Source organism: Cetorhinus maximus, chromosome 20 (genome assembly GCF_964194155.1).
Source record: "Cetorhinus maximus chromosome 20, sCetMax3.hap1.1, whole genome shotgun sequence".
Classification (NCBI taxonomy): domain Eukaryota; kingdom Metazoa; phylum Chordata; class Chondrichthyes; order Lamniformes; family Cetorhinidae; genus Cetorhinus; species Cetorhinus maximus.
The window spans coordinates 30,417,571-30,444,249 of record NC_135898.1 but is presented as its reverse complement, the minus strand read 5'-3'; the positions used below and the strand labels follow the sequence as shown (position 1 = coordinate 30,444,249).

Genomic DNA, 26,679 nt, shown 5'->3' with positions numbered 1-26,679 from the left:
ATCAATCGAGTATTTCATCTGAAAGGCAACACCTCAGTAGTGCACTGAACTGTCAGCCTAGATTATGTGCTGAAGTCTCAGGAACAGGTCTTTAACACAATCTTCAGACTCACAAGTGAAAATGCTACTAGTGAGCCAAGATGACACCTTGTCCCAGTTATAATTATGCACTGCAACAGTGAAATAAATAGGTCTTGCAGATCTTTAGTATAACATATGAATGTCTCATTTTTGGAAGCATTATGTAAATTTTCTCATAAATCTAAGATTAGCATATGCTACAGTCAGAAAGATTATTGTCATGCAGGCAAGTACAATAATGTTCTCCCATATGGCCCACAAATCAAATCCGCTTCCTTGCCCACACAAGTACTCTTCACCGTAACATCTAAAAGAAAAAGAAAATTCAGTTTTAGATGCACTGAAAAAGTACAATTCATATCTTAAACAGTGAACACATGTGAGCAGTAAATTTTGCAAACCTGAAATGTAATCACTGGAAAATCAATAGCAATCATAAATCAAGTGCCCCCCAAATTCACAAATGACTCTCTAAACCATGTGCCCATTGAATAAGGCTCTCCATTAGGAAGACAGCCTTGTAAGATTGACCCTTTGAAGAAACCAATACAATGGCCCCAATGTTCCAGTTTGGGGAGCGGTGAATGATTCAACGTAAGTACTGATGCACCTCGGGACCCTGAGGAAGTCCCAACGTATGCACATGCACAGTACTTATGCAGTAAGTTTAAACTTCCTACATCTCAACCGTGTCCAGCCCATCACCTGCACCTCTATCTTACCCCTTCCCCTTCCTCCCAGAACCATGATAGGGTCTCCAGCCTCTGCGTTCAAAGGATCATCCTCTGCCATTTCCGCCAACTCCAGCATGATGCCACCGCCATCTTCCCCTCACCACCCCCCACCCCCGCCCCCACCCCCACCAACCCAACCCCTGGCAGCATTCCATAGGGACCATTCCCTCTGTGATACCCTGGTCCACTCCTCCATCACCCCCAATTCCTCATCCCCTTCCCACGCAATCGCAGAAGGTGCAACACCTTTCCTTTTACCTCCTCCCTCCTCACCATCCAAGGACGCAAACACTTCTTTCAGTGAAACAGTGTTTCATTTGCACCTCCTTCAATTTGGTCTACTATATTCGCTGTTCCCAATGCACTCTCGTCTACATTGGGGATACCAAACGCATACCGGGTGACTGCCTTGTGGAACACCTTCGCTCAGCCTGCAAGCATGAATCAGACCTTCCTGTCGCTTGCCATTTCAACATACCATCTTGCTCTCATGCCCACATGTCCGTCCTTGGCCTAGTGCAATGTTCTAGTAAAGCCCAACGCAAACTGAAGGAACAGCACCTTATCTTCCAATTGGGCACTTTACAGCCTTCCAGACTTAATATCAACTTCAACAACTTCAGGCCATGAACTCTCTCCTCCAACTTGACCCTCTTTTTAATGCAAATTTTTTCCCCAACCACCCTCCGCGCCCCCAGCACTGGGCCATCTGTCACATTCTTATGTTTTGCTTTCACAGAACGCTGACCCTTGTTCTGCTATTAACACATTCTGCTATCTTACCTTTATGCCACTATCAGCAGCTTCTTTAGTCTTCAACACTACCATTAACACTCCCTTTGTCTTGTGTCCATGACATCTTTGTCAAATATCTCCTGAGCTCCCACCTATACCTGACCTCCTATTTTGCTCCACCTGCTCCACCCCCTCTTAAATGGTATAAAATCCATCACATTTCTACCTCTTTTTACCTCTGAAGAAGTCATATGGACTTGAAACGTTAACTCTGTTTCTCGCTTCTCGGATGCTGCTAGACCTGCTGAGTTTTTCCAGCATTTTCTGTTTTTTTTTTGAAATTTCCAGCATCCACAGTATTTAGTTTTTATTAAACTTCCGATTGCTATTTTTACCTTGTCTGGACTGCTGCACAATTCACTACAACAGTGGGATCAAATGACTAGAACCCTGGAGATCTGTTTGTTCAACACGTATGCTGATTTTCACATGGATTTATTTAGCGGATAAATAAGTGGATTTATTTATTTTCATAGCAGGTGTAAAGCTTGCTGAGGAGCGGAACTCCAAGGGCAGGAATTTTTATATGGCAGGCAGGCTCAGCGGGAGTGGGTGGGCACAGAGCCGATCGCTGCCCGCGCTCTGCTCCATGTTGGCATTTTACGCAGGCGGGCTAATTAAGGCCCGCCCAGCGTAATACGTGGCCGGTAGCACTCAACGCTACGTATGCGGGTGGGGGGAGGAAGGAGAGTCGGGGCTAGCACTCTTTCACGCATGCGTGCGAAAGACCGCTTCAATCTCCCTGAGGCATGGAGCTGCCTCAGGGAGATTGAATCGATAATAAAATTATTAAATAAAATGTGTAAAAATTTATTTAAACATGTCCCCTCATGTGACTGTGTCACATGAGTTGGGACATGTTTTTAAATTTATGAAAATTTAAAAATTTATTTAATAAACACTAGGAAACCTCATCCCGCTTGTGGTTGAAGTTTCCTAAAAAATGCTAAGGCCGCTTCACCTTTTTGCCTGCCCACTAACCTTAAAGTTGTATGGGCAGTGTTTAGAATAACTTTAATGAGATCCTTAATGGCCTTAAGAGGCCGTTTACATATCGGCGGGCGCGCAGCTCAACGTCATTACGCATCATTTTATGCGTCGGTGTGTCGGGCCCGACCCTGCACGCCAACCGGAAAATTCTGCCCCAAGTAAATCAGCTGAAATGTAAAAGCATAATGGCAACCACAACAATGTTCAACCCCTGCACCAACAACCAGCACCGCCCGCATCCTGGCAATGTTCACCCACTCCCAACTCATAGTGCCCTCACCTTCCTCCTCCTATGGACAATGTTCACTCCCTCCTGCACCCCTCCTCCTGACTCCCTTCCAGAGTCCCTGGCTCCTGACCAGACCATGTCGGAAGAGTCAGTATTATTGGACAGTGAGGAGGTGAGGGAGGGTGAGCACTTTCTAAAGTGAAGTTGAGCATTTTCAGGGGCGGAGGAGGGATTTAAGCACTATTGGGGAATGAGGGAGGGGGTGAGCATTGTCGGGAGTGAGCATATCGGGGGTGAGGAAGAGGGTGAACATCGTTGAGGAATTGAGGGAGGAGTGAGCATTGTCGGGGCTCGAGTGAGGGAGGGTGAGTATTGTCAAGGGTGAGATTGGGGATAAGAATTGTTGGGGGTGGTGTGATGGGGTTAACATTGTCAGGGAGTGAGTGAGGGGATGAGCATTGTCAGGGGGTGAATGAGGACATGAGCGTTGTCAGGGGTGAGGGGATAAGCATTGTTGGAGGGGTGAGTGAGACGGTGAGCATTGTCAGGGCTGAGTGAGGGAATGAGCATTGTCAGGGGTGAGTGAGGGGATAAGCATTGTTGGGGGGTTGAGTGAGGGGTTGAGCATTGTCAGGGCTGAGTGAGGGGGTGAGCATTGTCAGGGCTGAGTGAGGGGATGAGCATTGTTGGGGATGAGTGAGATGTGCATTGTTGGAGGTGAGCATTGTCGGGTGAGATGAGAGAGGGGTGTGAGCATTATTGGTGAGGGAAGGCTGTCCAGTGTTGGGGTTGTAAACAGTATAAGTCAATGAACTGAAGACATGCCCCTTAAGGTCTGTCTTCAGTTCATTGATTTATACTGTTTTACAGCCCCAACACTGGACAGCTTTCCCTCAGCAAAAGCGGCATGTCTTCAGTTCATGACATAAAAGCTTCACTGGAATTACATTTACCACTTGGCCTCCCAGCTCTGTTTGTCCCCACATCCCTGCTGGAGTTGGCATTAGAAAGTGCAAAGGCTCCAGTGTAAAATGCTAAATGGGCAGATTACATCCTAGTAAGTGGCGGGCATGCCCTCTCTGCTGCTGACTGGAAGATCCTGGTCAATATGATTTAGATTAGTGCTTGATTTAGCTCAGCATACTTAATGAGGCTTGGCTGAGAGCCCAGATTTCCAATACTTTGATGAAACATAAAGGGAAAACATTGCTTGATTGATAGGTTTGCAAGCTTTATTATCTGTGATCTATTTTGTCACTGGCTCAATGTTTATTTACTTAAGATAAAGAGGTGTCATGTGCTTTTAGTTTCTGTTATGACACCTTAAAAGTCTGGTTGATTAACACACATTTATAGGTTTTTTATAGCAGCACTTTTTAAAAGGAATTCATGAATGGCTTTTTTTAAGCTTTTCCACACATATCATTGGTTCTGTACAGGGAGTATACTGGGTGAATGGGCATGGATATACTATGAGTTGGCACTGAGGGTATGATTGGACATGGGGGTGGGTGGACGAGCATGGGTTGGAATGGAGGGTATGAGGGGCCATTGGTGGGTAGATTATGTGGCATGTGTTGGCATTGGGGACATAAGTAAGGCCTTTTGAATTTATCTTTCAAAAGCAGGGAAGTTATGCTGAATCTGTATAAAACTCTGGTTGGGTCACAAGTAGAGTACTGCATCCAGTTCTGGTCACCACACTTGAGGAAGGATGAGGGTCCTTGAAAGAATGCAAAGATGATGGTTCCAAGGATGAGGAATTTTAGCTACAAGGTTAGGTTGGAGCTGTTCTACTCTAAAATTTCTTAGCTTCTGGAAGGGTTCCAGCAGATTAGAAGATAGCAAATGTAACACCTTTATTCAAGAAAGGAGGGAGAGAGAAAGCAGGAAACTACAGACCAGTTAGCCTTTCATCTGTCATAGGGAAAGTGCTAGAATCTATTATTAAGGAAATTATAGCAGGATACTTAGAAAATCATAATTGGATTAGGCAGAGCCGACATGGTTTTGTGAACGGGAAATCATGTTTCATTAATTTATTTGAATTCTTTGAGGAAGTAACAAGCGAGGTGGATAAAGGGAAACCTGCAAATGTGGTGTACCTGGATTTTCAAAAGGCAATTGATAAGGTGACACATGAAAGTCTATTACACAAGAGCTCATGGTGTAGGGGGTAACATATTGGCATGGATAAAGGATTGGTTAGCTAACAGGAAGCAGAGAGTAGGGTTAAATGGGCCTTTTTCGGGTTGGCAAGCTATAACAAGTGAAGTGCCACAGGGATCAGTGCCCGGGCCTCAAATATTCACTATCTATATCAATGACTTGGATGAAGGGACCGAATGTACAGTACCTATATTTGCCAATAACACCAAGATAGGTAAGAAAGTAAGTTGGCAGGAGGGTGTAGGGAGTCTAAAAAGGGATATAAATAGGTTAAGTAAGTGAACAGAAAATTGGCATATGGCATATAATATGGGAAAATGTGAACTTGTTCACTTTTGCAGGAAGAATAGAAAAGCAGTATGCTATTTAAATGGAGAGAAGTTGCAGAACTCTGTGGTACAGAGGGATCTGGCTGTCTTGATACATGAATCACAGTTAGTATGCAGGTGCTGCAAGTGATTAGGAAGACAAATGGAGTGTTGGCATTTATTGCAAGGGGAATATCGCAGTAGGGACATTTTACTGCAGCTGCACAGAGCCTTGAGAAGATCAGGGGCGAAATTTTCCGTGCCCGCTGGCATCGGGTGTCATGGCAGGCGTGAGTGGACAATATGGCGGGAGGGCCAAAAATTGGTTTCACGACGTCATGAAACCAGTTTTCAATGATCCACTCCGCCCATCAGTGGTGGCCCACATTTCCTGCCACCACATGTCAGGAACATCATTGTAATACATCCGCATTTTATTATAAGCCCAGCTCGCCAGAATCATACCCCCACACTGGATCGTCTGAGCACTGTTTCACAACAGTATTTATAAAGTGAACCTGGCAAGCTGCACTATGAGGGGAACTCAGAGATGAGTATACAGTAACGTTGCGCAGCACTTGTGAGGGTCGCCTGTTGGACTTCAAGGTTGGGGTACTGCACATTCAGGTGAGGGCACAGGTAAGTCGCATTTTCCTGGCTAGTTGACTGTGCAGTACTGGGGCAAGGGCTGCACTGCGGGTGGGGCAAGTTGGGGGGAGGGGCAAGGGCTACACTCACTGCAGTTGATGGTAGTGCAAAAGCACGTGTGGGGGTGTGGGGTAGATGAGGGAAGTGCCACATATTAGAGAAACCGTGTATAAAGTGACCATTCCTCCACAGCTGAGACAGTTCAGGCGCAGCCACGTTGACATGTTTGGAATCGGGCCTCTAGCTTATCTGCACACTCAAGCAATGTAGAGGCCTGAAAGTGCCACCAAATGCTCCAGAGCTCCTCAATCCTCTGGCGCACACTGCAAACTAATGAGCGTTTTAATGGACTGCAGAACAATTGGACGACTGGGCACATTGCACAATCTCCTTGCGAAAGCTGGCCATGGAGCAGTAACTGGTGAAGGCGCTCACAGCCCTTTGCAATGTCATCATTCAGATTTGGACCAGTCTTTCCCATGGTTCAAGCTAACAATGCAGCCTTGCAGTGTGGGTTAGGAGAATGCCTGCGTCTGAGCTGAAGCAGAGCATGCAGTCCAGTGGGCAAAGCTGCCGCCGATCGGTCAGGTGGAGTAGGGCAGAAGTGGGTTGAGTTTAGAGTAGTCATGCAGCGCACTAAACTGTGGCCATCCAAGTAGTGGCCAGCACTGTCTGGGATGCTTTAAGGGGGCTTCAGACTTAACCAGGAGAGGTTCTTAGTACACCCAAGCTAACCCACGCGTCTCTCTCTTTCATCCTGCAGAGGGAGTATATCAGCAACATGGTGCCTGGTGACCTAGCTGTATGCCTCATGGCTTACAGAGAGCAGAGACAAAGGAGAAGAGAGTAACAGAGGTGCCTGGCTGGGTAAAGGGATGAGCAGCACCCCCCAGGAAGAAGAAGCGGCTGGAGCTCTTGTACACGCTGCTGAAGAACCACACCGAGCTGTTGCTGGGCGGCGCCTAGCTAGACCCAGGGTGCTTGTCGTTCCTGCAGATGACTGAGAATCAGTGTCGCCGAAGACTGCGCATGTCCAGGGAACTGGTCAGTCACATTTGCCACCTGCTGCAGCATTTGACGCCATAGGGTCATGGAGGGCATCCACTGCCAGTGGCCATGAAAGTGTCTGTGGTGCTCAATTGTTACGCCATTGGTGCCTTTCAGGGCCCCATAGGTAACCTCTGTGTGATATCGCAAGCATCCATGCACAAATGCATCCATGAGGTCCCGGATGCCATTTTTGCGAAGTCATACAACTTTGTGCATTTCACCTGGAATCAGGAAAGCCAGGATGCAAGAGCATTGGGATTTTCCCAGATCTCAGGCTTTCCACAAGTGCAGGGTGATATCGACTGCACTCACGTGGCACTCAGATCTCCGTGGCAACAAGCGGTTGACTATGTCAAACGCAGGGCTTCCACTCGCTGAATGTTCAGCTGGTGCGACGACCACGAATGCATCCTTCAGGTCTGTGCATGGTTCCCAGGGAGTGTCCACGACTCCTAAATTCTCAGTAAGGTCTCAGATCCCTGACATCTTCCCGGGTCCACAGAGGCTGCAGGCTTGGCTCCTCAGGGACAAGGTCTACCACCACGGACATGGCTGATGACACCCATGCAGTGGCCTCAGAGTACAGCAGAAAGAAGTTATAACGAGGCTCATGCTGCAACTTGCATCTTGATGGAACAAACCATGGGAATATTGAAAACATGGTTGCAGGGCCTGGACTGGTCTGGTGGAACCCTGCAATACAGTCCACAGAGGGTGTCACACATCGCTGTCACTTGCTGCGTCCTTCACAACCTGCTGCTGCAACAGGGAGAGGAGCTGACTGAGGAGGAAATGGAGGAGCTGCACGTATCCTCTGATGAGGAGGACGTCGACGGGGATGAGGGTGAGGAGGTTCTTGAAGGTAAGGATCACAGCAATGAGGATATCGCACTGGCCAGATACTCTTGGGAGGCCATCATAGCTGCTAGATTCGTGGAGGATGATGACAACATGCATTGAGGGGTACACCATAGATCCTCACATTGCATTGGTGAATGTTTGACTCCTGTCTGGCTGATGGCAGCTCACTTGCACTTGTGAACAGGATTATATCATAGAGATGTAGCGGGGAAACTTTAACTTCTCCTGATCCTATGGGCATCCTTTGTGAGCTGAACCCTTCAGGACCACACTGTCAGAGGATGCAGATGCTGATGAATTGGGGAGTCAGCTGCACCTCCAAGGTGCTGAGAGCACACAGGGAGAATGGCAGAACTCTGTGCTGCTGGCCCACGACATTCTGGCAGCAATGATAAGCCCCAGTGAGGTGCAGGCATGACTGATATGACCAGTGACAGTGAAGCTGCACCATCAGTATGCTGGGAGGTTGCACAAAACACGGGGAAGAGGCCCTGGACTGAGACACCTGCCTTTATCTTGTGCAGGGACCAAGGTTTCACATCTGAGTGACACGAACACTGCTCATCATAACAAAGTGCCGTAGGCAAGGAGACATTTTTGGGGAGTTATTAACAAAGTGAACATGATGTACAAATGATTAACATGTGTGCCCAGGCTGTGCACCTACATCTTCTTAACTCGCCTTTGAATCAGAAGGTTGTGGGTTCATGTTCCACTCCCGGAAACCAAGAACTGTGAATGTACTCGAAAGAGTTGCAATCTGTGACTGTTGATAACTCGAAAGAGTTACATCTTAGGAGGTGTCAGCTGTGGCTCAGTTCATAGCACCCTCGCCTTTGAATCAGAGGGTTGTGGGTTCATGTCCCACTCCTGGAAACCAAGAACTGTGATTGTACTTGAAAGAGTTGCAATCTGTGACTGTTGATAACTCGAAAGATTTTTGGGGAGTTGGTTGGCTCAGTTGGCTGGATGTCTGATGTGGATCAGATTGATGTCAACAGCAAGTGGTTCAATCCCTGTTCTGGCTGAGGTGGATTTGGGACGTTCCTTCTTGCCTTACCTGTGGTGGTGATCATGGTGCTGTGGGTTGAACCTGCCTTTGGGCAGAAAGCTGAAGAAGATATTATATTGATGGCCATTAATTTCGCGTTCGTGAGGTCACGGATCCGGTTCCTCAAGGACCTGGACCGTGGCTCCCCCTTCTTCTACTCGCTGGAAAAAAGGCACGGGGTCCGTCAGCAGCTCTTTACGCTGCTGGCCGACGACGGATCCCTCGTCTCGGATCCGGAGGGCATCAGGGCCATTACCGGGAACTTTTACACTGCCCTGTTCTCTTCGGATCCGTCCAGCGAGGATGCTTGCAGAGTTTTGTGGGAGGACCTGCCGCAGGTCGGCCCGGAGGGCGCCGGAAAGCTTGACTCCCCTATAAGTCTGGGGGAGCTGACCGGCGCCCTCGACGGTCTCTCCAGGGGAAAGTCCCCGGGACTTGACGGGCTGACCGTGGAGTTCTTCAGGGCGTTCTGGGACGTCCTGGGGGGCGACTTCGCGGGGGTCCTGGGGGAGAGTATCGCTACCGGGGAGATGCCCCTTTCGTGGCGCAGGGCCGTGATTGCCCTGTTGCCGAAGAAGGGGGATCTCCGCCTACTTAAAAACTGGCGCCCGGTCTCCCTCCTCAGCACGGACTATAAAATATTCGCCAGAGCCATGTCTTGTCGGCTCGGCACCGTGCTGGACCGCATGATCCACCCTGACCAGTCCTACACCGTCCCGGACCGCTCGATCTACGACAACGTCCATCTGGTCCGGGACATAATCCACCATTCCCAGAGGGCTGGTCTGTCGAGCGCCTTCCTGTCCCTTGATCAGGAGAAGGCGTTCGACAGGGTGGATCACGAATATTTACTCGGGACTCTGCGAGCATTCGGTTTCGGGACGCACTTTGTCGCCCGGATCCGACTTCTGTACACCGCCGCGGAGTGTCTAGTGAAGGTTAACGGGTCCCTGACGGCGCCCCTTCGCTTTGGGAGAGGGGTACGTCAGGGCTGCCCCCTGTCCGGCCAGTTGTATTCTATTTGCGTGGAGCCTTTCCTGCGCCTCTTGCGGAGGAGGTTGTCGGGATTGGTTCTGCGCGGGCCGGGCATCGGGGTGGTCCTTTCGGCATACGCCGATGACGTGCTCCTAATGTTTAATGACCCGGCTGACCTGCGGAGGATGCGCGAGTGCCAGGAGGTCTACTCTGCGGCTTCTTCTGCCAGGATCAACTGGGAGAAATGTTCTGGACTCCTGGTCGGCCCGTGGCAGACGGATCCCCTACCCGAGGAGCTCAGGCCTTTCACCTGGAGCAGGACCAGCATCCTCTACCTGGGGGTCCATCTCTGCCCTGCCGAGGAATCCTGGCCGGCCAACTGGCAGGAACTGGAGACGAAAGTCACCGCTCGCCTGCGGCGCTGGACAGGACTGCTCCGAGTGCTGTCTTACCGGGGTCGAGTTCTGGTCATAAACCAGCTGATCGCCGCCATGTTGTGGTATCGGCTGGTCACTTTGACCCCTCCCCCGGACTTTGTCGCGAAAATCCAGAGAATGCTAGTCGACTTCTTCTGGGACAAAAGATTGCACTGGGTCGCCGCTGAGGTTCTGAGTCTCCCGCTTAGGGAGGGCGGTCAGGCGCTGGTGTGCCTACGCACGCAGGTGGCGACTTTCCGTCTTCAGACCCTGCAGCGATACCTTTACGTCGAGCCTCCTCCGAGATGGTGTGCCCTGGCGACGTATTTCTTCCGCCAGGTGCACGGCCTGAATTACGACGTGCAGCTCCTGTTTGTAGATCAGAGGGGCCTCGGCTCCTTCCAGGTGTTGCCCGTCTTTTACCAGGACCTGATCAAAGTCTGGAACGTGGTCGCCACGCGACGCAGCTCTCCCCCGTCAGGAGTAGCGGCTATCGTCAGAGAGCCGCTGCTCAGGAATCCGCCCCTCCGTCCCTTTCAGTGGCTGGCGGAGAGGAGGGCTGTGGCTGCCGGGGTGACCAGGGTCGGGGACGTGCTGGGTGGCGGAGGACTGGGCTGGATGCTCCCGCAGGAGTTGGCGCGTCGCGCGTCAGTGAGTGTCCAGGTCGCAGCCGATGCCATCCAAGACCTAAAAACGGTCGTGCTCGGACCCGAAGTCATCTTAGGTCTGGAGGTGGCTCAGGTGCGCGGTGGTCTTCCGGCTGAACGTTCCCCTGTTCGGACGGAATTCCACATTGGCCCCAAGCCCCGAACCCTCCCTCGGGTGCCGGTGCCCCGCAATAATATGAGCCGCCTCGGGGACATGCCCTCCGTGCCATTTGGCACGGCGCGGAGGGGTTTTCTGTACGGACTGCTGCTGCACACCTTCCATTTTCTCGCCCTGGTCCGCCGCCCGGACACGCCCTGGCGTGCCTTGTTGCCGTCCGGCGGCGGAGGCCCCCGATGGGAGGCCCTCTACGGAGGTGTTCTCCCTCTTTCTATCGGGGACCTGGGTTGGAGGGTGTTGCATGCAGCAGTCCCCTATAATCGTAAAATGTGTAGGTTCACGGACTCCCAAGACACCTGCCCTTTTTGCGGTCTTGTGGAGTCCGTGGACCACGTGTATATAGGGTGTCTTAGGCTGCACTCCCTTTTTAGTTATTTAAAAAATCTTTTGTTACTGTTTTGGTTGCACTTCAGTCCCACGCTCCTGATCTACGGACACCCGGTGCGGAAGGGGGTCGGGAAGGAGGAGGACCTCCTCGTGAACCTGCTCCTGGGTCTGGCCAAGTTGGCCATCAACAGGTCCAGGCAGCGGGCGATCGACGGGGGAGTCCCGCCCGATTGTTTGTCCCTCTTCCGCGGCTACGTTCGCGGCCGGATGTCCCTGGAAAGGGAGCACGCGGTGTCTGCCGGCACCATCGAGGCCTTCCGTGCTCGGTGGGCACCGCGGGGTCTGGGGTGTTTTGTTGACCCCTTTAATCACATCTTAGTTTGATGTTTGTAAGGTTCCTTTACAGTTCTTCCTTGATTTTACAGCTGACCTGACTTAGGGGCTGTGCTTGTTTTCTCCCTTGTTCTTTTTGCTCATTTAGTTTATTGTTTTGACTCAAAAGAGTTACATCTTCTTAACTCGCCTTTGAATCAGAAGGTTGTGGGTTCATGTTCCACTCCCGGAAACCAAGAACTGTGAATGTACTCGAAAGAGTTGCAATCTGTGACTGTTGATAACTCGAAAGATTTTCCCCACTTTGAGTGATTGCATGTTTATGATTTTGTTCACGGACTCCCAAGACACTTGCCCTTTTTGCGGTCTTGTGGAGTCCGTGGACCATGCATATATAGGATGTCTTAGGCTGCACTCCCTTTTTAGTTATTTAAAAAATCTTTTGCTACTATTTTGTTTGCACTTCAGTCCCACGCTTCTGATCTACGGACATCCGGTGCGGAAGGGGGTCGGGAAGGAGGAGGACCTCCTCGTGAACCTGCTCCTGGGCCTGGCCAAGTTGGCCATCAACAGGTCCAGGCAGCGGGCGATCGACGGGGTAGTCCCGCCCGATTGTTTGTCCCTCTTCCGCGGCTACGTTCACGGCCGGATGTCCCTGGAAAGGGAGCACGCGGTGTCTGCCGGCACCATCAAGGCCTTCCGTGACCGGTGAGCACCGCGGGGACTGGGGTGTTTTGTTGACCTCTTTAATCACATCTTAGTTTGATGTTTGTAAGGTTCCTTTAAAGTTTTTCCTTGATTTTACAGCTGACTTGACTTACGGGCTGTGCTTGATTTCTCCCTTGTTTTTTGTTAATTTAGTTTATTGTTTTGACTCAAAAGAGTTACATCTTCTTAACTCGCCTTTGAATCAGAAGGTTGTGGGTTCATGTTCCACTCCCGGAAACCAAGAACTGTGAATGTACTCGAAAGAGTTACATGCGATCTGTTGATAACTCGAAAGAGTTACATCTTCTTAACTCACCTTTGAATCAGAAGGTTGTGGGTTCATGTCCCACTCCCGGAAACCAAGAACTGTGAATGTACTCGAGAGAGTTACATTCTGTGACTGTTGATAACTCGAAAGAGTTACATCTTAGGGAGGTGTCAGCTGTGGCTCAGTTCATAGCACCCTCGCCTTTGAATCAGAGGGTTGTGGGTTCATGTCCCACTCCAGGAAAACCAAGAACTGTGAACGTACTCGAAAAGAGTTACATCTTCTTAACTCTCCTTTGAATCAGATGGTTGTGGGTTCATGTCCCACTCCCGAAAAAAAAGTCAAGAACTGTGAATGTACTCAAAAGAGTTACATCTTCTTAACGAGGTGTCAGCTGTGGCTCAGTTCATAGCACCCTTGCCTTTGAATCAGAAGTTTGTGGGTTCATGTCCCACTTCCGGAAACCAAGAACTGTGAATGTACTCGAAAGAGTTACAATCTGTGACTGTTGATAACTCGAAAGAGTTACATCTTCTTAACGAGGTGTCAGCTGTGGCTCAGTTCATAGCACCCTCGCCTTTGAATCAGAAGGTTGTGGGTTCATGTCCCACTCCCAGAAACCAAGAACTGTGAATGTACTCGAAAGAGTTACATGAGATCTGTTGATAACTCGAAAGAGTTACATCTTCTTAACGAGGTGTCAGCTGTGGCTCAGTTCATAGCACCCTTGCCTTTGAATCAGAAGGTTGTGGGTTCATGTCACACTCCCGGAAACCAAGAACTGTGAATGTACTCGAAAGAGTTACATGAGATCTGTTGATAACTCGAAAGAGTTACATCTTCTTAACGAGGTGTCAGCTGTGGCTCAGTTCATAGCACCCTCGCCTTTGAATCAGAAGGTTGTGGGTTCATGTCCCACTCCCAGAAACCAAGAACTGTGAATGTACTCGAAAGAGTTACATGAGATCTGTTGATAACTCGAAAGAGTTACATCTTCTTAACGAGGTGTCAGCTGTGGCTCAGTTCATAGCACCCTCGCCTTTGAATCAGAAGGTTGTGGGTTCATGTCCCACTCCCGGAAAAAAAAAGTCAAGAACTGTGAATGTACTCGAAAGAGTTACATCTTCTTAACGAGGTGTCAGCTGTGGCTCCGTTCATAGCACCCTCGCCTTTGAATCAGAAGGTTGTGGGTTCATGTCCCACTCCCGGAAAAAAAAACCAAGAACTGTGAATGTACTCGAAAGAGTTACATGAGATCTGTTGATAACTCGAAAGAGTTACATCTTCTTAACCTTCCTAATCCTGCCGCTACGTCTTGGTGCTCCGCCGACATCTACAGTGGAGTTGGAGGCAGCCTGCTGACTGCTACTCCCTGTCCATGATGATCTTGGCGGGTTTCCTCTGAAGGGTCAAGACATGGAGGCTCCCTGCCTGCTTTCGGGGTCTTGCTGTGTGGCAGTGGCACCCTCCTCGGCCTGTGGAGCTGGAGCTGCTGGGGTCACAGGAAGAGGGGATTCGAATGGGCTGGCCACTCCTGGAGTCACCTGGCTGGATGGCCCCGGGGTGTGCACCTGATGATTCTCCTTCCAATGGGTGCCTGAGGGTCCCGGCTGGCTCCTTGAGGAGAAGGGGTAGCTGGAGTGAGATCAAGCTGCCCAGACCCCTCTTGCGTACACATTGTTGGAGGCCAACTATGGTGTCAGCGATGGAGTTCAGCCCACACAGCAGTACAGGACTGATGTCCTGGACCAAGGTCTCCACAGTGGCCGCCATCCTACCACTGTTGACCTCATTAGCACTGTTGGCATGCTGGCGCAATCACCTCATCTTGGAGGTGGATGGACTCCTTCATCCCATCTTGCAATCTGAGGAGTGCAGCGGACATCCCTTCATGATGTTCCCGATCTTGCCTTTGCAGCTCCAGCAACAGAGACCTGACCGAGTCCAGAGGCTTGTCATCTGACTCAGACTCAGCAGATTTCTGGTCTCTAGCAGTCCTCCAAGTGCCGGAAACCTGGGAAGTCCCTGCCTCCATCTGCTGTGGATCAGACAGTGCGATGTGCTCACCAGATTGTGATCCCGAAGTCTAAAGCTAAGTCCCACTGAGGAATGTATCTCTGCACTGGTGGAGGGTGTGGGTGAGCACTGTTATGGGTCTTCAATGAAGGCGCATGCAGATTCCTCTTCAGAGGTTTCTTCAGGGCTTGATTGGAGGCCCTGGGTTGTGGACTTCGTCAGCTGTTTACCAGATATGCCTGCGAAAGCAAGGAGAGATAATTGGTGCATGGCAGGGGACTGTGAACAGGATACATCACTCACAAAATGGTTGTCTGATGGATGTTGCACTGCTGGATCCTCACTTGGTAGAGCATCGCCAACCTCACCGTCAGCACAGGAATGGTCCAGATCCTGGCCAGCCAGCTGGATGGCTATATTTTCAAAGTCTGTGAGGACCTTGATTTCAGGCATTCCTCCACCAGTCTGTGACCTCTCCCTTTTGCTGTGTGTCAGCTTGTCCTGCATGAATGAGGTGGAGAGAGTCTAAGAAGGACACCTGCCAGGCCAGACGATATGATGCTTGGCGTGTGTGGGTGGTGAGTGGTCCCATGGGCGAAATGGAGACAATGAAGGCATGTGTGAGAGAGTGAATCATGATTTCCCTTGAACTAGCAGTGAGTGAGATCCCTGTGCATGTGTGATATGTTTGTGAGTGTGTGAGCTGAGAGTGATGAGAAGAGTCACTTACCCTGGGAGAATGGAGGAGATCATACATCCTATTTCTGCACTGCGTGGCTGCCTCCTTTTGTAGGGCATTGGTCACTCAATTGTACCAAATAGCTACGGATAGGCAAAAAGGAATAAAACCAGATGGACCATCTAGGCACCGGAAATGACAACGGCATAACATGCCCAGTCGACGCTGCAAAGTCCTTCTTACTAACATCTGGGACTTATGACAAAATTGGGAGAGTTGCCCCAAAGACTAGTCAAAGCAACAGCCTGACATAATCATAGCCCCACATAGAGCCAATCCCCTAGACACCTTTATCCCCATCATTGGATATGTCCAGTCCCATGATCGAATGTGGCATTAATAGCAAAATTGAAGTCAACGGGAATCTGGGGGAAAACTCACCACTGATTGAAGTCATTCTTAGCACAAAGGAAGGTGGTTGTGGTTGTTGGACGCAATCATCTCAGCCCCAGGACATCGATAGGAGTTCATCAGGATAGTTTGTGTCCTAGGACCAACCATCTTCAGCTGCTTCATTAATGACCTGCCCTCCATCATAAATCAGAAGTGGGAATGTTTGCTGGTGTTTGCACAATGTTCAGTACCATTCACGACTTCTCAGGGACTGAAGCAGTCCATGCCCGCATGCAACAAGACCCAGACAACATTCTGGCTTGGGCTGCTATGTTGCAGGTAACATTCATGCCACACAATTGCCAGGCAATTACCATCTCGAATAAAAGAGAACTTAATCATCTCCCCTTGTTTTCAATGGCATTACCTTTGCTGAATTCTCCACCATCAACAAAAAGGGGCTAGCATTAACCAGAAACTGAACTAGACCAGCCATATATATACTGTGGCTACATGAGTAGGTCAGAGACTGGGAATTCTGTGGCAAGTATTTCACCTGCCAACTCCCCAAAACTCTCCACCATCTATGAGGCACACATCAGAAGTGTGATAGAATAAATTCCACTTGCCTGGGTGAATGTAACTCCATCAACACTTACGAAGCTTGACACCATCCAAGACAAAGTACTCAGCTTGATCAGCACCCTATCCACTGTGTTGAACATTCACAACCTTCACCACAAGATGTCAGCTCACCACCACCTTCGCAAGAGCAACTGGGGATAGGTAATAAATGCTGGTCTAGCCAGCGACGCCCACATCCCATGAATAAATTTTTAAAAGGTGCCATATCAAAGATTATTACAGAAAATAAAAGCACATGGTGTAGTGGGTAACATATTAGCATGGATAGAAGATTGGCTGGCTGGCAGAAAGCAGACACTATGCATAAATGGGTCTTTTTCTGATTGGCAGGATGTGACGAGTGGCGTCCCACAGGGGTCTGTACTGGGACCTCAACTTTTTATGATTTACATCAATGACTTAGATGAGCGGAGTGAAGACATGGTAACTAAATTTGCAGATGATACAAAGGTAGGTTGGAAAGTATGTTGTGAAGAGGACATGAGGGTGTGGTAAATAGAGTTTAATGTGGGAAAATGTGAAGTTGTTCACTTTGGCAGGAAGAACAAAAAAGCAGAGTTCTACTTAAATGGAGAACAGCTGCATAATTCTGAGGTGCAGAGGGATCTAGGTGCTCTAGTACATGAGCTACAAAAAGTAAGTATGCAGGTACAGCAAGTAATTAAGAAAGCTAATGGAATTATTACCAGAGGGATTGAACATAAAAGTAAGGATGTTATGCTTCAGTTATACAGGGCATTGGTGAGACCGCACCTCGAATACTGTGTGCAGTTTTGATCTCCTTATTTAAGGAAGGCTGTAAATGCATTAGAGGGGGTTCAAAGGAGATTTATTAGATTGATACCTGGAATGAGTGGGCTGTCTTATGAGGAAAGGTTGGATAGACTGGGCTTGTGTCCACTGGAGTTTAGAAGAGTGAGGGATGATTTGGCTAAAGTATATAAGATCCTGAACGGCCTTGACAAGGTAGACGTCGAAAGGGTGTTTCCTCTTGTGGGTGAGTCCAGAACTAGGGGGCACTGTTTTAAAGTTAGGGGTTGTCCTTTTAGGACAGAGGTGAGGAGAATTTTTTTCTTTCAGAGGGTTGTGCAACTTTGGAATTCTCTGCCTCAGAAGGTGGTGGAGGCGGGGTCATTGAATATTTTTAAGGCAGAGGTAGATAGATTCTTGTTAGGCAAGGGGATCAAAGGCTGTCGGGGTTAGATGGGAATGTGGCAATCGAAATACAAGAAGATCAGCCGTGATCTTATTGAATGGTGGAGCAGGCTTGAAGGGTTCCTATTTCTTATGTTCTTAAGATGTACTGCAGCAACTCAGCAAGGCTTGTTTGACAGCACCTTCCAAACCCACAGAAAGGGCAGCAAGGGCAGCAAGCACTTGTGAACACCACCACCTACAAGTTCCCCTCCAAGTCACATACTATCCTGACTTGGAAATACACTGGCTGTACTTTTATTATCACTGTGGAAAATCCTGGATCTCCCTGCCGAACAGCATTAAGGGTCTACAACACCCAGACGGCAGTGGTTCAAGAAGGTGGCTCATCGCCAGCTTCTCAAGGGCAATTTGGAATAGGCAATAAATGCATATACCTTTTACAAATTGGGATTGGTGAGGCACCTCCCTGGAGGAGTAGCATTGGCTCCTTAGAGCACACACCTGCTGTAACCTGCCACATCAAAGTTTTCTGCAGTACAGCTATGCAACTTCTGGGGAGCTAGCACCTCATTGCACCCTCCTTTTGCTACAATGCACTTGTGCTTGATTTCTCACCATGTGCAGATCCTGTCTCTATGCTGTCCTCTAAATGACCGGTATCTGAGCTGATATTTGCAAGTGTGAAATCAAGTAATGCTGCGGCAACATCAACTCCATCTTGGTCTTCCTCTGCTGTCTGGACAGGTTGCAGAGGGGTTCAGCAATGAACCTGGACTTTCAGGTATGCCCTGGATCTCGCTGGGGCTCCAGTGAGGGCGCGTTGGGGGGGGGGGGCGTGTTGGACAAATCGGGGAGAGTGTATGTAAGGAGGCAAAAATGCGGGGCGGGGCCTCCAATTGGCAAAAGAGGCCCATCAAGAGGCACCAAACCCCCTTTAACCGGCCAGCAGCCTGCAGGGTTAAATCTGCCAGGGTACACATTGAGCACAAGCCTCTCCTGCCACCCATTAAATCAGAGCTTTGCAGCCCTTAACTAGGTATTAATTTATCAATTACATTAAATCTATGTTGCCTGGTTATTTTCCTCTCTGCTAACAGAAACAGATCCTTCCCATCCACACTATGGCTGGAATTTTCTGGCCCTTGCCGCTGGTGGGATCTCTGGCCCCGCCGAAGTGAATAGACGTTAGAATGGCTTGTCGCATTTTCTGGCACCACCCCTGCTGCAACGGGGCCATAAAATTCCACCCTATCTCAGCCACTCATAATTTTGTACACCTCAATTAAATCTCCCCTCATTTTTCTCTGTTCCGAAGAAAATAGTCCCAGCCTATCCAATCTTTCTTTACAGCTAGAATTCTCCATTCCTGTCAACATCCTCATAAATCTTCTCTGCATCTTCTCTACTGTGATCACGTCCTTCCTGCAATGCGGTGACAAGAATCATATATGGTACTCTAGCTGCGGTCTAATTCGGTTTTTACAGTCCTAGAACAACTTTTGTGGTCTTAGTCTGGACCTCGGCCAATAAGGGAAAGTATCCTATATGCCTTCTTGACCACCTGTGTTGTAACCTTCAGGGTACTGTGGGCAGGCACTTTAAGGTCCCTTTGTTCCTCTATACGTCTCAGAATCCTATAATTTATTATGCATTCCTTTACCTTGTTTGACCTCCCCAAATGCATTCAATCTCTGGATTGAATTCCATTTACACTTTCCTGTCCACCTGACCAGTTCATTGATATCTTCCTGCAGGCTACAGCTTTTTCTCTCACTATCAACCACATGGCCAATTCTCATATCATCCACAAAATTCTTAAACTGTCCCCTAAATTCAAGTCTGAATCAAGTCTTACCAATTGGTAAGGGACCTAGTACTGTGCTCTGTGGAACTGGAACTGGAAACAGTCTTCCAGTCATAAAAAATCTATCGACCCTTTGCTTCCTGCCACTGAACAAATTTTGGGTCCAACTTGCAACTTTGCCTTGGATCTCATGGACTGTGTGGGACCTTGTCAAACACCTTGCTAGAAACCATGTAAATCTATACATTAAACACCTTACCCAGATCAGTCTTCCTTGTTTACTCCTTAAAAAACAATTACAGAAGAAATACAAGAACACAAGAAATAGGAGCAGGAGTAGACCATATGGCCCACTGAGCCTGCTCTGCCATTCAATCAAGTTACTAGACATAATCTTTCTTTAACCTGCCTGCCCCTGATTAATTTTTGCCTTTCTAAATGGCAATTTATATTGTTTCAGGTTGGAAACGTCTGGTCTTGCCAGCAGCAGGAACTGTGGCGGGCGGGGGATCTTGATTTGGCGTGAGGCCAAAAATCAGTTTCCCGATGGCAAGACAAGCTATTTTGCCCGTTGCCTCCTTAATTACAGCCTTCACCGGCATGTTAGCTCAAAACAACGAGGAGCAAGGTGTAATTCAGGAAACTTCCAAACAGTGAAAGTAAACAGATATTTACAAGTGCCAAAACTATATACACTAGTTGTACACCTGTGTCACCTCTGTGCCTTCGGTACTTCTTAATCTTTCATTGTCTACTGCAACATCTAATTGCAGCCTCAACATCCACAGCTGAGGTGGAGGCAGCCTGCTGATTGCTATGCCTTGTTTCCTGTGATGACTTTGGTCGGCAGGACCTTGCAGTGCACTGTGATGAAGTTCCTGTGGTGCCTGGCTGGTGCTCCTCCTCCCTATGGGTGCCCGATAATACCTCCCTGACTCCATGAGGAGATGGGCATCTGAAAGGATGTCAAGGTGCTCCATCCCCCTCTCGCCTAGCCACTGCTGCAGTGCACACATGGCTAGAACGATGGACTGCAGGTCTGAGCACACTGTGTGCTCTGCTGGAACTGGGTCTCCAACGCAGCTGCCACCCTTTCCATGGAGTCAGCTAAACGTTCGCATGCTGGAGCCACGGCATCAAGACAGAATGTGGACTAGCTCCTCCAGCCTTCGGTCCAGTCTGCACATAGCCTCTGGCAATTCCGCCTGATGTTCTTCTGCCTGTCTGTATTTCCAACAGGTCTCTTAGAACTGAGTCCAGAGGCTTGTCATCTGCATGGGGCTGAGCAGGGGCCTGGTCTCCAGCAATCCTCTGAGTGTCATAGACCTTGACTGTCACCTCCTCTGTCAGCTGTGGATCGGGGTCTGTGGTATGCTCATCAGACAGTGACCCCGAGCCCATTCTAGAACGTGGATCCACTGAGGTGAATGTATCTGTGCTGGTGGAAACTCTTTCGAGTTACGAACAGTCACAGATTGCAACTTCTTTCGAGTACAATCACAGTTCTTGGTTTTCCAGGAGTGGGACATGAACCCACAACCCTCTGATTCAAAGGCGAGGGTGCTATGAACTGAGGGTGCAGGTGAATGCCGTGACGATGCATCCTCTGAAGGCATCCTCCTTAGAGGTGGGGTTGTGGTTGGTTCTGTGGCTAGTTTCCCATGTTGGCCTCCCACTTTTCTTGCTGTGCCCGGAATAAAGAAAAGAAAGAATTAGTGACTGACTAAACAGGTTCATTAATTAAATCAATGTTTCACTCTGTGGGCACAGCTGACAACTACAGACTGGAGGTATCCTCACTGGCTTCCTCGGGGAGTCCTATCTCACCTTAAGCACAGGCGTGGTCCTGCTCCTCCCTGGCTATCTCAGCGGCCTGATCCTCGAAAGGGGTGAGGATTTGAATGTCCGAAATTCCACCTACGGTCAAGGACCACTCACACTTGTTGTGGGTGTTCTCCTACAGAAGGACAGAATGATTGATTGTCATCCCAATGGTTGTATGAGCAGTTCAGGAGCATGCATGCCTGTGGCAGCTACTGAGCCCTCCCTAGTAAGTGATTAAGAAGTAGGATGTCCTGCAACTGATATAAGATTGAGGGCATGAAGTGTTTGGCACACATTCAATGCAGATATCCCATCTGCTGGTGGAGTGTTACAACTCAACTTCCTGTCTGACATCCCTGTGCACTCACACACTTAGACTTCCCGATGCCCTTATGAGTGTCAGTTTGCAGTGGGAGTAGATGGTGCACTTACCCCGGAGGAGCGCAGCAGATCATCCATCCTCTTCCTGCTCTGCTGGGTGTTTATATGCTGGGCCCCATGGGCGCTAACCTCCACTTTGACCTCCGTCCAGGCCACCATGGTCAGACAGGAGGGCCTCCTGCTGCCAACCCAGGGAAACGGCATCTCCTGTCTTTCCGGATGGCCTGAGAGCCTCTAGGGAGGCTTCACTGAACCGGGGGCTGCATGTTGTTTTCTTCTCTGGGATATTCTCCTTCAGTGTTGAATGATAGCCAGGCTGAAGTTCCTGGCCTGCAGTGAGTGAATGGCTGTCCAGATGCCCTTTTAATATGGCGCTCGGACCTGCGACCCCATGAGGTAATAGCAGGGACCATGACTTCGAGCCCATCCCTGCCACAAGATTCACTGTGCTCCACATGGATGCATATGTAAAGAGCTGACCAGTGCACCTCCCAGGGGAAATCACGCCGATTTCCACTCCCGCCACTGAGTTTAGACTTAATAATGGAAGATTTTGCCTTCAGAATTTTTTCCAATAATTTTCACACCAACGAGGATAGGCTGGCTGGCCTGTATTTACTTTGTCTATTCCTTCCTCCCTTTTTTAAAAATTAGTATAACTTTATCAGTCCTCTATTCCTATGGTACCAGGGCTGTATTCAGAGAGGATTGGAAAATAATTGTCAGAGCTTCTGCTATTTCTTCTCTTGCTTCCCTTTGCAGCCTGGGATACATTTCATCCGGGATGGTGATTCGCCCACTTTCAAGAGTTTTTAAGAATTATTTCACAGGATATGGGCATCGCTGGCTCGGCCAGCATTTATTGCCCACCACTAATTGCCCTTGAGAAGGTGGTGGTGAGCTGCCTTCTTGAACTGCTGCAGTCCCTGCAGTGTAGGTACACCCACAGTGCTGTTAGGAAGGGAGTTCCAGGATTCTGACCCAGTGATGGAAAAATGGCAGTATAGTTCGAAGTCAGGATGGTTGTGGCTTGTGGGGGAGCTTGCCAGTGGTGGTGTTCCATGTATCTACTGCCTTTGTCCTTTGAGGTGGTAGAGGTTGCAGGTTTAGAAGGTGCTGTTAAAGGAGCTTTGCTAAGTTGCTGCAGTGCATCTTGTAGATGGTACACACACTGGTGCCACTGTGCGTCGGTGGTGAAGGGTGTGTGGATGCTGAAGGTGGTGGATGGGGTGCTAATCAAATAGGCTGCTTTGTTCTGGATGGCGTTGAGCTTCTTGAGCATTGTTGGAGCTGCACTCACTCAGGCAAGTGGAGAGTATTCCATCACACTCCTTGGTGGACAGGCTTTGGGGAGTCAGGAGGTGAATTACTTGCCGCAGAATTCACAGCCTCTGACCTGCCACAGTATTTATATGGCTGGTTCAGTTCAGTTCAGTTTCTGGTCAATGGTAACTCCCAGGACATTGATAGTGGAGAATTCAGCGACGATAATAGAAACATAGAAACTAGGAGCAGAAGTAGGCCATTCGGCCCTTTGAGCTTGCTCCAACATTCAATATGATTATGGCTGATCCTCTATCTCAATGTCATATTCCCGCTTTCTCCCCATACCCTTGATGCCCCTAATATCCAAAAAATTATCAATTTCTTTCTTGAATATACTCAGTGACCTGGCCTCTGTGGTAGAGAATGCCACAGGTTGATCACCCTCTGAGTGAAGAAATTTTACCTCATCTCAGTCCTAAATGGCCAGCTCCATATCCTGAGACTGCGGCCCCAAGTTTTAGACTCCCCAGCCAGGGGAAACATCTTCCCTGCATCTGGTCTGTCTAGCCCTGTTAGAATTTTATAATTTTCAATCAGATCCCCTCTCATTCTTCTGCCAAACTCTAGTGAATACAGGCCCAGTCGAGCCAATCTCTCCTCATACGGCAGTCCTGCCATCCCCGGTATCAGCCTAGTGAACCGTCATTGCACTCCCTCTATGGCAAGTATATCCTTTCTTAGGTAGTGAGACCAAAACTGCATGCAATACTCCAGGTGCGGTCTCACCAAGGCCTTGTATAACTGCAGTAAGATATCCCTACTTCTGAACTCAAATCTTCTTGCAATGAAGGCCAACATACCCATTTGCCTTCCTAATTGCTTGCTGTAACTGCCTGTTTACTTTCATTGACTGGTGTACAAGGACACCCAGATCCCTTTGTACACCCACATTTCCCAATATGTCACCATTTAAATAATACTCTGCCTTTCTGTTTTTCACACCGAAACGTATAACTTCACATTTATCCACAATATGCTGCATCTGCCATGTGTTTGTCCGCATACACAACTTGTCTAAATTGCCCTGAAGCCTCCTTGCATCCTCCTCACGACTCACAACCCCGCCCAGTTTTGTGTCGTCAACAAACTTGGAAATATTGCACTTGTGGTTTCCTCATCCAATATATATATATTGTGAATAGCTGGGGCCCCAGCACTGATCCCTGCGTTACACCACTAGACACCACCAGCCATTCGGAAAAAGACCCATTTATTCCCACTCTCTGTTTCCAGTGTGTCAACCAATTCTCAATCCATGCCAGTATATTACCCCCGATCCCATGTGCTTTAATTTTGCTCACTAGCCTCTTATGTGGGACCTTGAAATCCAAATACACCACATCCAATGATTCTCCCTTATCTATTCTACTAGTTACATCCTCAAAAAACTCCAGTAGGTTAGTTAAGCATGATTTCCCTTTCATTAACCCATGCTGCTTTTGTCTAATCCCATTAATGCTTTCCAAGTGTTCTGTTACCACGTCTTTCATAATAGATTCTAGCTAGCTCTCTGTTTTTTCTCTCCCTCTTTTTTTTAAATAGTGGGGTTACATTTGCCACCCTCCAATCTGTCAAAACTGCTCCAGAGCCTTTAGAATTTTGGCCAATACATCCAATATTTCCAGGGCCATTTCCTTTAGTACTCTGGGATGTAGATTATCAGGCCCTGGGGATTTTTCCATCTTTAACCCCATTAATTTCTCTAGCACCATTTTCTTACTGATACTGATTTTCTTCAATTCTTCCCTCTCAATAGACCCTTGGTTCCTTAACACTTCTGGGAAATTATTTGTGAAGACAGAACCAAAATATGTGTTCAATTCTTCTGCCATTTATTTGTTCCCCATTATAATTTCCCCTGTTTCTGACTGTAAGGGACCTACATTTGTCTTTGCTAATCTTTTTCTCTTCACATATTTATAGAAGCTTTTACAATCAGTTTTTTATGTTCCCTGCAAGTTTACTCTCATACACCATTTTCCCTTTTCTTGATCAATCTTAATGCCATTGAACATCAAGAGAAATGCTAAACATCTGAATATATCCTCTGTCACTATGTTTTTCCCACCCAATATTTCACACTCCTCAACCACATCCATGAATAAATCTAAAAAAAAATGTCTACAATGTCTCTTTTGTAAAACAGGTGCAAAGCATTCTTTATGAACTATGTCCACACCTTGCATCTCCACACAGAAATTACTTTTGTGGTCTCTAATTGGCCCTATTCTGTCCTTAGTTATGCTCTTACTCTTTATGCATTTATAAGACATTTTTGGGATTTTTCCGTCTTCATTTAACTTGACAATTATTTTTCATGCCCTCTCTTTGCTTTTCTAATTTCCTTTACTTTCATCCCTGCATTTTCTATACTCCCTTAGGCTTTCTGCAGTATTGAGCTTTTGGCATCTGACATAAGCTTTCTCTGTTTTGCCTTATCTTATTCAGTTTGCTCTTTGACTCCCACGGACATCTAGATTTTGGAGTCCCACCCTTCATCTTTGTGTCAAAATATTTGTTCTGAAGAACTCTCTCTATCTCCTTCTTGAATGTCTCTCACTACTCTGACATGGATTTCTCTTCACGTGGCTGCTTCCAGTCCACTTTTGTTAAAACGCACCTCAGTTTGGTAAAATTGGCTTTTCCCCAATTTAAAACTTTTATTCTTGCTCTGTCTTTTTCCTTTTCCATAACTATTGTGATGGAAGTTCACATTGTTAGCATGCTAAAAAGCTATGTAGTTAATGTGTAAGTGAATGCACACACTGGGAATTCAGATTCAATAAGTATAACAGAGATTAGAAGGGACATGCTCTGACTGTAAATAGATGTCATTTTACCTTACTTTCGATGCCTTGTATCAGTTGAATGAAAAACTGTTACACCTGGAACATCTACTCCTTTAATGTTGCAATAAATGTTACAAATTTTTTAAAAAGACAAAAGGGCAGTCAGCCCCCACAGTTCAGTCAGTATCCTGATAGTACTCAGAGTCTATGGTGGAAACTTCCCTCTTTATCGATTATATTTGAAGAAATCCATTGTCATCGGAATATCTGTCAGTTAGTGAAACTGTCAGTTTGATTGGGATACCTGCTTTTTGTGTGGATATTGACATTCGGCTGCAGCTATTTATACTACTGGTTTGGGAAATCTGTTTGGGTGGGAGCCAAGAGCCTTTTCTGGAGATTTTCCTGGGGAATAATAGTGAAAGCTTTCAACATTTTGTGCCTTTGGAGTTTTGTAGTCAGATTTTCATCTCCTCGCCTGTCTTTTGGACACATTGGACTTAGCCTACATGTAAACTAACAGTCCTCATAACTGCAACGAAATATTCACCATGGCTTATTAGCAGGCAGCCTTGGAATAAAGAAAGATCTAACTTTGTTGTTTTCGCTGTGTAATATATAATTCATATTCATTTTGATTCAACTGTTCAACTAAAATACAAAAATAAGTTGAAATCTTGTTTATCAATTTTTGTGATGGACATTTGGTAATTGCCATTTTTAAATTTGTTGTTCCTAATATGAATCGTAAAACTACTTCTAAATCTAACTAAATTATGATTACAGCCACCAAAAGGCTCTCCTACTGATACCCCTTCTACTTGCTCAGCTTCATTCCGTAAAACTAAATACAGAACTGTCCCTTCTCTTGTTGGGTTGCTACAAACTGGATAAAA

At 47.8% G+C, this 26,679-nt stretch overlaps 1 protein-coding gene across 1 annotated transcript in view; it reads right to left on the bottom strand.

Annotated features, from left to right (window-relative positions):
* Positions 1-256: 256 nt before the first annotated feature.
* The window catches only part of LOC144694763 (broad substrate specificity ATP-binding cassette transporter ABCG2-like), a 165,145-nt gene continuing 138,722 nt past the window's right edge, over positions 257-26,679 (bottom strand). Inside the window, exon 13 of the mRNA XM_078565338.1 lies at positions 257-388. Coding sequence (XP_078421464.1) covers positions 377-388 — 12 coding nt within the window. The 3' untranslated portion in view covers positions 257-376. The remainder of the gene's footprint in view (positions 389-26,679) is intronic.